General features: G+C 40.8%; 1 protein-coding gene across 1 annotated transcript; it reads left to right on the top strand.

The window, feature by feature from the left end:
* Positions 1–1768: 1768 nt before the first annotated feature.
* LOC138870525 (uncharacterized) lies at positions 1769–2221 on the top strand. The gene has a single exon (XM_070148336.1). The coding sequence runs from the start codon at positions 1769–1771 to the stop codon at positions 2219–2221; it is 453 nt and encodes a 150-aa protein (XP_070004437.1).
* Positions 2222–13362: the final 11141 nt, after the last annotated feature.

The raw sequence follows: 13362 nt of genomic DNA on the forward strand, positions 1-13362 counted from the left end.
TGGAACTGTTAGGAAAATTCCACTTCATTTGATTCCTTGTCGTGTGAGATTATTCACTTCGAATTTCTAAACTTCTATCTTCTATTCTATAACAGAAGGAAGAGCTACCGGAGATGACCAGGCACCCGCGCCTCCTACTAGAGCCGTCTGAGGCTGGAGCTCGGGTAGAGTCCGAGAACGTACACGTGGTGCAACCAGAGCACCCATACGAGCTGCTGCAGAGGAGCCACCAGTAGCTTCAGCCGGAGCACAGGCAGCTTATACGCCTACTACTACTGCTCTAGCTCTCCAGGAGACCCTTGTACAATTCATGAGCATGTACATCACTCTAGCTCTGGCATGGTTGATTCCCCTTGCTGCAGCCACATTTCAGGCCGGCGGAGGAGCACAAACTCCCATCGCCCGCACTCTAGAGTAGCAGGTTCAGGTTTATCAGTTTAGCCCGAGGGTAGGGCAGCAACTTCAGAGGAGGAGCAACTCAGGCTTGAGAGGTACAAGAAGTACAAACCTCCTATATTCAACGGTCTAGCATCAGAGGATGCTCAAGGATTTTTGGAGGAGTGCAACCGTATCCTCCACACTATGGGCATAGTATAGTCGAGTGGGGTTTTTTTCACTACCTTTTAGCTTCTGGGGGCAGCCTATTAGTGGTGGGGTACTTAGGAGTTGGACAGTCTGTCTGAGGTAGCTTCCCTTTCATGGACTCAGTTCTCTAACATGTTTTTGAGAGAGTATGTCCCTCAGAGCCTCAGGGATACTTACGCATGGAGTTTGAGCAGTTGCACCAGGGTACTATGACTATTTCAGAATATGCAATTCGTTTTAGTGACTTGGCTAGACATGCACCGACTTTGGTTTCTACAGTTTGAGAGAGGGTTCGCCGATTTATTGAAGGACTCATTCCCAGCATCAGGGCTAGCATGGCATGGGAGCTTGAGATGGATATCTCGATCAGCAGGTGGTGAGTATTGCTAGAAGAGTAGAGGGCATGCTTGCTCAGGATAGGGAGGAGAGAGAGGCCAAGAGGTCTCGAGAGTCGGGACATTATTTTGGTGCCCGTGCCCCAGCTGCAGTCCGTCATGGTAGGGGTTATGTAAGTAGCCCTGTTCATTCAGCTCTTCCAGCATCTAATGGTATTCCAGCCTCTTCTAGACCTTAGGAGACTTATTATGCACCTCCAGTATCTAGTGTGCCTCCTGCATAGGGTGCCATCAGTGGTCTGTCCAGCAGACCTGGTCCAAGTTAGTCACAACCACCACATCCTCCCAGAACTTGTTTTGAGTGTTGTGACACTTTCCATATGGTGAGACATTGCCCCAGACTTAGGAGGGGTGAACCTCTACAGCCTTCTCAGCCATAACGTGCTCCACCAAGTCCTCAGGCTATCATTACAGCACCAGCTGCCACCCCACTTGCTCAGCCAACTAGAGGTGGAGGTCGGGGTGGTAGGGTTCATCCTAGAGGTAGAGGTCGGGCCAGATACTATGCCCTTCCTTCTCGTACAAAGATTGTTGCTTCTGATTCTGTCATTACAGGTATTGTTCCAGTCTGTCATAGAGATGCATCGTTTCTATTTGATCCAGGCTCCACTTATTGTTATGTGTCATCTTATTTTGCCCCGCATTTTGGCGTATCTCAGGATTCTTTGAGTTCCCCTATTTATGTATCTACTCTTTTGGGAGATTCTCTTGTTGTAGACCGCATTTATTGGTCATTTTTTATCAGTCTTAGTGGTTTTGTTACCAGAGGCAATTTGTTAGTGCTCAGCATGGTAGATTTTGATGTTATCTTGGGCATGGACTGGTTGTCGCCCCATTATGCTATTCTTGATTGTCACGCCAAGACTGTGACACTGGCTATGCCAGGTTTATCGCGATTAGAGTGGAGGGGTACCTTATATTGCACTCCTAGTAGGGTCATTTCATTTCTTAAGGCTCAGCAAATGGTTGAGAAGGGGTGTGACGCGTATCTAGCCTATGTGAGAGATGTTAGTATTGATACCCCTACACTTTATTCAGTCCCAATAGTGAGGGATTTTCTTGATGTGTTTTCAGCTAATCTTCCGGGCATGCCGCTTGATTTTGGCATTGATTTATTGTCGGGCACTCAACCCATCTCTATTCCTCTATATCGTATGACCCCTTCTAAGTTGAAGGATTTGAAGGAACAGTTACAGGAATTGCTTGATAAGGGTTTCATTCGGCGTAGTGTGTCGCCTTAGGGGTGCTCCTATCTTATTTGTGAAGAAAAAGGATGGTTCTATGTGTATATGCATTGATTATCACTAGTTGAACAAAGTTACAGTGAAGAACCGGTATCCTTTACCTTGTATTGATGACCTATTTGATCGGTTACAGGGTGCCTGAGTGTTTTCCAAAATTGACTTGAGTTCGGTTTATCATCAGTTGAAGGTTCGGGAGCCAGATATCCCAAAGAATTCTTTCAGCACTCGGTATGGTCATTACGAGTTCCTTGTTATGTCATTTGGGTTAACCAACGCCCCAGCAATATTTATGCATTTGATGCACAATGTATTTCAGCCTTATCTTTATGCATTCGTCATTGTCTTTATTGATGACATTCTGGTATACTCCTGGAATCGGGAAGATCACCAGCATCATTTGAGGACTATGCTTCAGACTTTGAGAGAAAAGAAATTATACGCAAAGTTCTCAAAATATGAGTTCTGGTTGGACTCCGTGGCATTTTTGGGTCACGTGGTGTCGAGAAAAGGGATCAAGGTAGATCCGAAGAAAGTGGAAGAAGTGTAGTGTTGCCTAGACCATCCTCAGCTACCGAGATTAGGAGTTTCCTAGGTTTGGCGAGATGTTACTGTCGCTTTGTTGAGGGGTTTTCATCTATTACAATGCCTATGACCCGGTTTACCCAAAAGGGTGCTCCTTTCAAGTGGACGAAAGAGTGTGAGGAGAGCTTTCAGAAGCTCAAGACAACTTTGACTATAGCCTAGTAATTGTATTGCATTCAGGTTCGGGGTCTTATATAGTTTATTATGATGTGTCGTGAGTTGGCCTTGGCGTGGTATTGATGCAGGATCGTAGGGTGATTGCCTACTCGTCCAGACAGTTGAAGGTGCATGAGAAGAAGTATCATGTCCACGATCTTGAGCTAGCAGCTATTGTTTATGCCTTGAAGATTTTGAGGCATTATTTGTACGGTGTCCCTTGTGAGATCTATATTGATCACCGGAGTTTGCAATATCTTTTCAAGTAGAAGGATCTTAATTTTTGTTAGAGGAGGTGGTTGGAGGTGCTTAAGGATTATGATATCACTATTTTGTACCATCCGGGGAAGGCCAATGTGGTGGCCAATTCTTTGAGTCACCGGGCAGAGAGTTTGGGGAGTGTAGCTTATCTACCAACAACAGAGAGGCCCATGGCGATGGATGTTCAAGCCTTAACCAGCCAATTTGTGAGATTGGACATTCTTTTAGCCTAGTCAAGTATTGGCTTGTGTGGTCTCTCGATCTTCTCTTTATGATCGTATCAGGGAGCGTCAGTATGATGACCCCCATCTACTTGTCCTTAAGGACACGGTTCAACACGATGATGCTAAGGAGGTCACTATTTGAGATGATGGTGCATTGAGGATGCAAGGTAGACTATGTGTACCTAATGTGATTGGTTTGCGTGAGTTGATCCTTTAAGAGACTCATAGCTCGTGGTACTTTATTCATTCGGGTGCCGCAAATATGTACGAGGACTTGAGGTAGAATTATTTGTGGCGTATGATGAAGAAAGACATAATGGAGTATGTTTCTTGGTGTCTAAATGGGCAGCAGGTGAAGTATGAGCATCAGAGACCGGGTGGATTGCTTCAGAAGTTAGATATCCCGGAGTAAAAATAGGAGCGGATCACTATGGATTTCATTGTTTGACTCCCACGAACTCAGCAGAAGTTTGATGCAGTTTGGATGATTGTGGATAGACTTACCAAGTCATCTCATTTCCTCTTGTGACGACTACCTATTCTTTCGAGCAGCTTGCTCAAGTTTATATCCGAAAGATTATCAGATTTAATGGCGTGCTGGTATCTATCATATCTGGATGGGAAACGCAGTTTACGTCACGATTTTGGAGAGCCGTACAGCATGAGTTGGGTAGTCGGGTGGAGTTGAGCACAGCATTTCACCTTTAGACAGACGGACAGTCCGAGCGCACTATTCAGATTCTTGACCGTGCATGTGCAATGGAGTTTGGAGGTTCTTGGGCTCAGTTCTTGCCACTTGTAGAGTTTGCCTATGACAACAGTTATCAGTCCAGTATTCAGATGGTACCGTATGAGGCTCTGTATGGTAGGCAGTGTCGGTCCTCAGTGGGGTGGTTTGACTGGGGGATGCTAGATTATTGGGCACAGACTTGGTGCAGGATACTTTGGAGAAGGTTAAGGTGATTCTTGATAGACTTTGCATAGCCCAGTCCAGATAGAAGAGTTATGCAGACCAGAAGGTTCACAATGTTTCATTTATGGTTGAAGAGGGGGTCTTGCCTCAGGTTTCACCTATGAAGGGCGTTATGAGATTCGGATAGAGGGGCAAGTTGAGCCCAAGGTTTATTGGTCCCTTTGAGGTGTTGTGGCGTGTTGGGGAGGTTGTTTATGAGCTTGCCTTACCTCCTAGCTTGGCAGGAGTTCATCAAGTATTTCATGTTTTGATGCTCCGGAGGTATCATAGTGATTTGTCTCACGTGTTGGATTTCAATTCAGTTCAGTTGGACAAGGATCTATCCTTTGTTGAGGAGCCAGTAGCTATTTGGGCAGGCATGTTTGAAAGCTGAGGTCAAAGAACATTGTATCAGTAAAGGTTCAGTGGTGGGGTCAGCCGGTCGAGGAGGCAACTTAGGAATCCGAGTCGGACATACGGAGTAGATATCCCCACCTTTTTGCTAGCCCAGGTACTTTTCGATGTCCGTTCGAGGACGAACGATTGTTTTAGAGGTGGAGAATGTGATGATCTGACAAATCATCTTATGAATAAAAACTAAACTCTGTGTTCTGAGGGCTTAAAATCTCATTTTATCCCTCCTCGGTTTACGTGCGTAGTCCGGGTAGAGATGATTTTCCAAAGACTTCTTCTTCCCCAAATCATAGGTATGTAATTCTTAACTAGTTTCTTTCAATATTTCACGTCATTGTACAAGATTTTAACGGGTAATCTAAGGCTTTTATAGTGAAATTGGAGATTTTTGGGTAGAAATTAGATGATTTTGAAATTTGGGGAGACCTCAAATTGAGGTCGGATTTCAAAACTAATTGTCTATCCGAACTCGGGAGTGAATGTATGTTCATTATTTGTGACTTTTGCCCAATTCCAAAACATGGGCCCGGGGAGGATTTTTGGTCGTTTTTCTATTTTCTTTCCTTAGCCTTAATTTCATTAGCTAAATTAGTTGCTTGTAACTATATTTACGTTATGAAATTGAATTGATTAAATTTGGGCCACTCGTAGTTGGATACTCGTGGCAAGAGCATGATTTCAAATTGATTTGAGCTTGGTTCGAGGTAAGTGGCTTGTCTAACCTTGTGTGGGGGAACTCCCCTTAGGATTGGTACTGTTTGATATGTGAGCACCATGTACGTGAGGTGACGAGTGCGTATAAGGGCTATTGTTGAAAACATTTTCATTAAGCAAATATCTATTTTTCCTTTAATTGAGGAACGCTAGTATATTTAACTATCTTGTTTAGTTTAGGAAAGCATGCCTACATTCTTTAATTGTCTTAACTGCCTATCTGAGATCTGTGTAGCATGTCTTAGTGAAATTTTCTTGTTCTTCCTTGATTCAGACTTAGTCTAAATTGTGTTTTTCTTGATGTAACTATTATCTCCGTTAGGTTGCACTGCATATTTATTTTGGGACTACATAACAGTATTCGGGGAGATCCCCCTATACTGCATATTTACTTTGGGACTATGGAATGGTATTTTGGGAGATGCCCCAGCACTGCATATTTACTTTGGGACTACAGAATGGTATTTTGGGAGATCCCCCTACGCATTTATGCTTGGGACTACAGGACGGTATCCCAAGAGATCCCCTGTTACGATTTTTGTTTTCTGAGCTGTTGCTCCTCTATGCTTATTTCCTAATTAAAATTTTAGTATTTATTTCTTTACCGCGATATTTATTTCTGTTAAAATTTATTTTATTTAAACCAGTAGGGCCCTAACCTGATCTCGTTACTACTCGACCAAGGTTAGGCTTGCCACTTACTGGGTACCGCTATGTGTACTCATGCCCTTTCCTATACATGTTTTTCGTGTGCAGATCCAGGTACCTCTTACCAACTACATCACCAGTGAGGCAAGCCAATTGTAGAGACTTCAAGGTATATTTGTCTCGTCCGCAGACCTCGAAGTCCCTATCTATTCCACCCCAAGTCAACCCTTCTTGTATTTTTCTCTTGTATTGGACTCTGGAGTATGGGAGTACTGTGTCTTTCTTTAGCTTTTGACTTATGACATTCCGAATTTTGGGAGAGTTTATGTATTCTTCGGAAGTGTTAATGTATATACCGAGCGGCATATCATTTCCTTGTTTAAATTTACTTATTAGTTGATAGCTTTTATGTTTTCGTCCTTTATTCCGTAAATGTTAGGCTTACCTAGTCGTAAAGACTAGGTGCCGTCACGACAATTCACGGAGGGAGAAACTGGGTCGTGACAATCATGTTCAAGGCGCTACTGGTAAAGGAGCATATGTGTTAGAGACCATGGATGGGAAATTTCTACTTTCCAATTGGAATGCGGTACACTTGAATAAATATTACTTTTGAGCAAGTATTCACAGTCAAGTATCTCAAAGTTCATTATTTATTTTTTCATATAAATTTTGCTAACTATTTTAGATGATATGCAAAAAGCTAGCCGGAACCAGATGATGACATTAGACCCAAAAGACACGTGGAATATTTAATTATTCTTAGTTTAGGTTACAACAATTATGATGGGAAGCGTTAAGCAGTCATCATCTTAAAAATTATTCCCAAGTCCCGTGTGTATTTTCTTTTCACTTAAAGGAGCATGGAGGGAAGTTCACCCAGTGTTCAAGTTTTCATACCTCAAAGCTTAAAACACTGGGAAGACTATACACATGGAAGAAGCATAGCTCAAAGCATGTATTAAAATGAAAAATAAACCTTGAAGAAAATTTCAAATATCAAGCTCAAATAAAAGTAGTTATGAAAATGATGTACATGAATATTTGTTTTGAAAGTTCAAATAAAACTTCTTCAAATTACTTTATATTTCACTTTTTGCACAAATATGAAGATGAGACGCCATCTGTATCAGTATTGTTTATGTAAAAGGACCCTCTTTTATAATTAAGACTGTATGTATTTAGTTGCAGCATATTAAAGTATTCATTCTACTTAGATAATATGAAAAAATGCTCGGAAATCAAAGAGCAAAAGAATACATAAAATATGTCGAAAGTTAACATTGATATTGATAAAGTTTATTAAAACAAATAAAAAAAATATCCAAAAATATCAAAGAAATATCAAAAATCATTGTTGATAGAGAAAACTAGCGAGCATCTTGAGAAGAAGCCGAAGGATCAACTTGGGGACTATAAGATGAAGGCTGGGATCAACAGGATCAGCCTCTGAATCATATTTGCTTAAATCACCCTTGGAACTTTCATCCTCAGGTGTAGATAAACTTTGACATTTCTGAGTAGTTTCAATTGCATCATTAGCCTGGCAATCTCAACTTCAAGATCAAAGTCTTCTTGGCTAACCTCAACCAAATATTAAAGACGGGTGTTCAAGATGGCCCAACTCACATCTAGAGTTAGTTTGTCCTCGAGAGACTCGTAATCTTTCTCTAATTTTTCAACTTCTGCCTCAGCTAATCTTTTTCAGCCTTGGCAGCTTCATAAGAACCCTTCAAAGGTTCTAATATAGCTTGAAGGGACTTAACTTTGCTGGAAGAGTGCAGAGATCTTCTTGGGCTTGAGTTAATTCTTGGACCAAATCACCCGTGTACACTCTTTTTTGTTCAGAAGTCCTTTAAAACTCCAAATCTCTTCAGTAGCCCTTGAATGCTGCTCAGCAAACGTGGACTCCATCCTATCTGTTTTCTTCTCTTCCTGATTGGCAGAACCTTTCATTACTGCTAACTCAGAAATAGTGATCTTTTGTTATTGCTCCAAAGTTTCTTTCTCACCAGCCAAGACATCCTTCTCTAACTAGAGGCTTGCAAATTGCTCTTTCCAGTTGTCAGCTTCCGTGCTTAAATCTGGAACTTGTTGCTCCGTCTAAGACACTCTCTTCATCGGCTCCATACATGTTAGATTTAGCTTCAAAAAGGCAAGGGAAGGTATTATAAACTTAAATAAAGAAGAGATGAAAGAGGTAAGAGAGGAAAGACGTACCTTGAGAGCACAATGAATTAAATCATTCATTAGAGTGCTGGAGCAGTGGGATTCTATAGGAAATAGCCTCTCTATCTCCCACGGTAGGGGTAAGGTCTGCGTACACACTACCCTTCCCAGACTCTACTTGTGGAATTATACTGGGTTGTTGTTGTTGTCGTTGTTGATAGAGGAGTAGGATTCAAGTTTTTTTTCCTCTCGATAGGGCCCATTAAAGGTTTCAACCAAACTGCAGCTCGATTAAATTTCTTCAGCAAGTTCATGCCCTTGAGGACTTCAATCATAACCTGATTCATACCACTCCTAGTGGAAGGACCAGCTTCATCTCGAGGGATAGCAGTGGAAGTAGCAGCAGGAGCAACTGCAAGAGCATTGGTATTTATGGGAAGAGTAGAAAGAGGTGGCTCTTCAAAAATGAATCCAAATTCTTCCTCTTCACCCTCAAATCCTTGAGCAAAAATCCTTTCAATAGGACTTGAAGAAAGGTTCAAGGCAGGGTTAGAATCTTCATCCTCTGAAATGTCTAGAGGGACCTCTTCAGGGTCCTCAACCAAGTGAAAATGCACGGAGTCTGAAGGCTAGTTCTGAGGGGCGTTGGATTCATCATCTAAGACAACACACCTCCTGACTCTAGGCCTCTTCACTATGGAGCCTTCATCTTCTTCTTCTTCTTCATCAGTGGTGCGAGATTCTTTATTTATTCTATTTCAAGATGACACATTTAAAATCCACTCCTGAGTAGTGTTGACATCAAGTCTAACTGTAGGAGCAGGAAGAACTCCGCGGATTGCAAATCCTTCAAATAAAAAAAGGATGTCAAAATAAGCATGAAAAAGGAGAAAATTTATGGTAAAGTAATATAACATACCGTGGGTTTTAACTTTCCACAAACTTCTAAGATCTTTGCTCCATAGGAGCAGTAGTAACATCTTCTCTACCCAATCACAAAAGTCGGGAATCTCACCGAAGACTTCCATGATTGTTGTAAAATAAGAAGAAACAAGCAAGAAGGTTAGTATTTTAAGAAAGAAAATTGCATACTATAGAAATAAAGGGAAATACTCACGTGCAAAATTTTATTTCTCGGGAAAGGGCATATTCTCTTCCCCCACTAGAGCACGGGTTGGGAGAGCAACGGACTGAGCATACCAACCTCGGTCACGGTCATCATCAAGACTAACCAAGACTTGTTTGCTTCTTGTTGCAAGTGTGCAAACACCTTCGTGGAAAAGCTTTGGGAAAAAAGAGATGGAGGAGGTGACGAAAAGAGAAAGGGGAAGAAACTAAACTTGATAAGTAGCAAAGGCAAGCCATTGCCCTCCATATTATCAGCCCTATTTGCCTGAGAAAAACATTGAAATAACGATAGAACTCTATAATCACTGGGTCAATTGGTGGTTTGAATTATAAGGTTAAAGTATAAGAGTATATGAATGAATAACCCTCACGATAAGTGGTTATTCTGTTATCGACACTAGGGGTTGTGATTGGGAAATCAGATTTCTAATGACATTCTCGGCATACGAGAGGAAGAAGACCAGATGTAATGAACTGGCCGGTCATTTCATGAGTTACCACTCTGTTTCCCCTATTTATGCTTCTTATTGTCTTGTTCAGCTGTATTATGTGTTATCGGGTTGGTTGGTTCGGGTTCTGAGAGGTTTTGTAAGGTTTGAGACACATAGTCTCTTTTGAGTAAGCTTAAGTTGGAAAAGTCAACCAAATGTTGACTTATGTAAGAAAGGGCTTGGATGTGAATTTTGATTGCTTGGATAGCTTTGGGAGGTGATTTGGGACTTAGGAGTGTGATCGGAATGTGTTTTGGAGGTCCGGAGTAGATTTAGGCTTGAATTGGCGAAATTTGGAATTTTGGCGTTTTCCGGTTATTAGGTGAGATTTTGTATATAGCTTGGAATGGAATTCCAGAAGTTGGAGTAGGTATTGTGTGACTAGTGATGTGTGTGCAAAATTTCAGGTCATTCGGGCGAGGTTTGATAGACTTTTTGATCAAAAGCGGAATTTGGAAGTTTTTGGAATTCTTAGGCTTGAATTTGATGTCAATTTGACATTTTGATGTTGTTTTGATCGTTCCGAAGGTTGGAACAACTTTGAATGAGGTTATGTGATATGTTGGCATGTTTGATTGAGGTCTCGGGGGCCTCGGCTGAGTTTCGGGTGGTTGAACGGATCAAATTCAAGTTGGAAAAGTTGCAGAAAGTCTGTGTCGAGATTGATTTGGAAGAATGATTCTTGTTTTAAAAGCTTAAGTGGTGAGAGTTGAACGAAGTTTGACTTTTTTATACTCCGGAATGGTGTTTTAATGATTCCAATAGCTTCGTTTGGTAATTTTGAACTTAGGCATATGTCCGAATTTGGATTTGGTGGTCCGTAGGTTGATTTGGCACTTTTTGGCGAAAGTTTGATTGTTAAAGGTTTAGAAGGTTGAAAAGTTTTATTGGGAGTTGACTTTATTGTTATAGGGCTCGGATTATGGTTCCGGGAGTTGATATAGTTCCGTTGTGCCATTTGGGACTTTCATACAAAATTTATGCTCATTCGGAATTGGTTTGATATGTTTCGGTATTAGTTTTAGAAGTTGGAAGTTCATTAGTTCATTAGGCTTGAATTGATGCGCGATTTGTGATTTTGGTGTTGTTTTATGTGGTTTGAGGCTTCGACTGAGTTCGTATTGTGATTTGGGATTGGGTAGTATGTTTGGATGGGGTCCCGCTGACCTCGGGTGTGTTTCGGATGGGATACGGGCCATTTTCTCTTATCTTGGACTATTGTTTTGCTGGTGTCTGATGTTGTTCATTGCAATCGTGAACATCTCTTCGCGTTCGTATAAGGTAATTTGGAGGCAGGCACAATTTGTTCTTCGTGTTCGCGAATATGTGGCTGTGTTTGCGGAGCTTGGGAAATGAGTTCTTTGCGGTCGCGAAAAGAGATTTGTGTTCGCGTAGTAGGAGAGACCGGCTGGGCACCAGGAATTTTAGCCTTCGCGTTCGTGAGATCAAGGCCGCGTTCGCGTAGGCACAGTGAGGCAAGTCATCGCGTTCGTTTCTGGGCTTCCGCGTCCGCGTAGCATGCTTTGGCAGCTTATGAGTTTTGTTCTTCGCAATCGTGTGGTAACTTTTGTGATCGCAATGTATAATACTTGGGTAGAATATAAAAATAATGTATTTCGAGGGTTATGTTATTTTATCACTTTTTGAGTTAGAGAGCTTGGATTTGAGTGATTTTTGAGGGAATTTTCATGTTTTGGATCGGGTTAGTATTCTTGACCTTGATTTGGTTAAATTTCATGATTACATCTTTGTTTTTATCATTTAATTAGAGATTTGAATTGGAGAAATTGGGGATTACTGTAAAAACTTTTTATAATATAAAAATGATGATTTGAAGGGCGATTTGAGATTGGAATTGGATGATTTTGGTATGGTTGGACTCGTATCGGAATGAGTATTTAAGTTTCGTCAGATTCCGAGGTGCAAGCCCATAGCTGTCTTTTTGGGTTGACTTTTTTATTTTCATTAATGACCGAAGCTTTATTTTCTGGAATTATTTTCTATGGCTTTTATTTATGATATTAAGTTATTTTGACTAGATTCGAATTGTCCTGAGGTTATCTCACACGGAAAAGGCTTTTTAGAGTATTGATTTAGCTTCTTTGAGGTAAATATCTTGTCTAACTTTGTGTGGGAGACTACCCCGTAAAATTGAGCTTAATTGCACTATTAGGATTATGTGGATGATGTGTACATGAAGTGACGAGTGTGTATACAGCCTTGTATGTGAAATCGACCCGGATTAGACTCTTAGGCTTCTTATATGCTTTTAATTGAATTTGTCATTTCATGTTCTATATTCTACTGTCAAGTTTATTCTTATATACTTTATTTGAAGTTGTCACCTTGTTATTTTCGCGTTACCTCTTTTATTGTTGAATTATTCTTACGTGAAGTTGCTATTACATGATATCGTATTATTGTCAAATTATTCTCATGCAGTTAGACGTAGTTGCTAGTTCATGCAACCTCTTTAGTTGTTAGCTCATGGCATACACAAGAATTAGAAATTGTCATTTCATGGAAATACCTTCATTATTGAGTTTATTCTTAAGTAAATAATTGAAGTTGAAGTTATTAAAAGTCATTAACCTGTTTTAATTGAAGTTGTTGTTTAATGGTGTATTGTTAAATGTTGAGTTATTTTTTCTGTTCATTTTATTGCTATTGAGATTTTATACACATCATGTTTGAGTTGTGGGATATAGTTGTGGTGATATTAGTATAGTTGTTGTGAAAAAGTTGTGGCCTATGGGGACTAGTCATACGAGTTGATATGTCGTGTTATTGTGATATTAGCACATATGGATTTATTGTGTGGATTGATTGTTGCTATGCGGAGCAAAAGTGTGGCATCTAACTAGATTGTGCGGAGTGATACGAGTGGCTATTAATATATTATCTGGGCGGAGTGATACGGGTGACTATTCTGTTAATGTCTGCACGGAATGATACGGGTGGCTGTGTTAAATATATGGGCGGAGCGATACGGATGGCTATTATGACAAAGGTAGCTATGTCAGGGTTGATATGTGACGGCCTGGGAGCACAATATTGAGGATATTCGTGTGATAGTGTGATTTTTCTTATGTATGTTATGCACCTTACATGGCTTGTTATGTTGCTTCTAATGAGCTACTCAATGTCTTTGATACTATTTGTTAACTTGGACTGTAATAGTACACTCGAACAAGCATACATTGTATCATGTTGTTTACACCGGTGCGTGAGAATAAAACTTCACATTCCTTGATCATGCACATGTATTCTTGTATTATCTACTTCTATTGTGATATTGAGCCTATGACCACGCTCGGCGGATTGTCATAGCGAGCTTGTGACTATGGCGGACGGATTGAGATATTGACACGTGAGTTATCTATGTGAGTGTGATTAATA

The sequence above is a fragment of the Nicotiana sylvestris genome, chromosome 6, assembly GCF_000393655.2.
Source record: "Nicotiana sylvestris chromosome 6, ASM39365v2, whole genome shotgun sequence".
In the NCBI taxonomy this organism is placed as follows: Eukaryota; Viridiplantae; Streptophyta; class Magnoliopsida; order Solanales; family Solanaceae; genus Nicotiana; species Nicotiana sylvestris.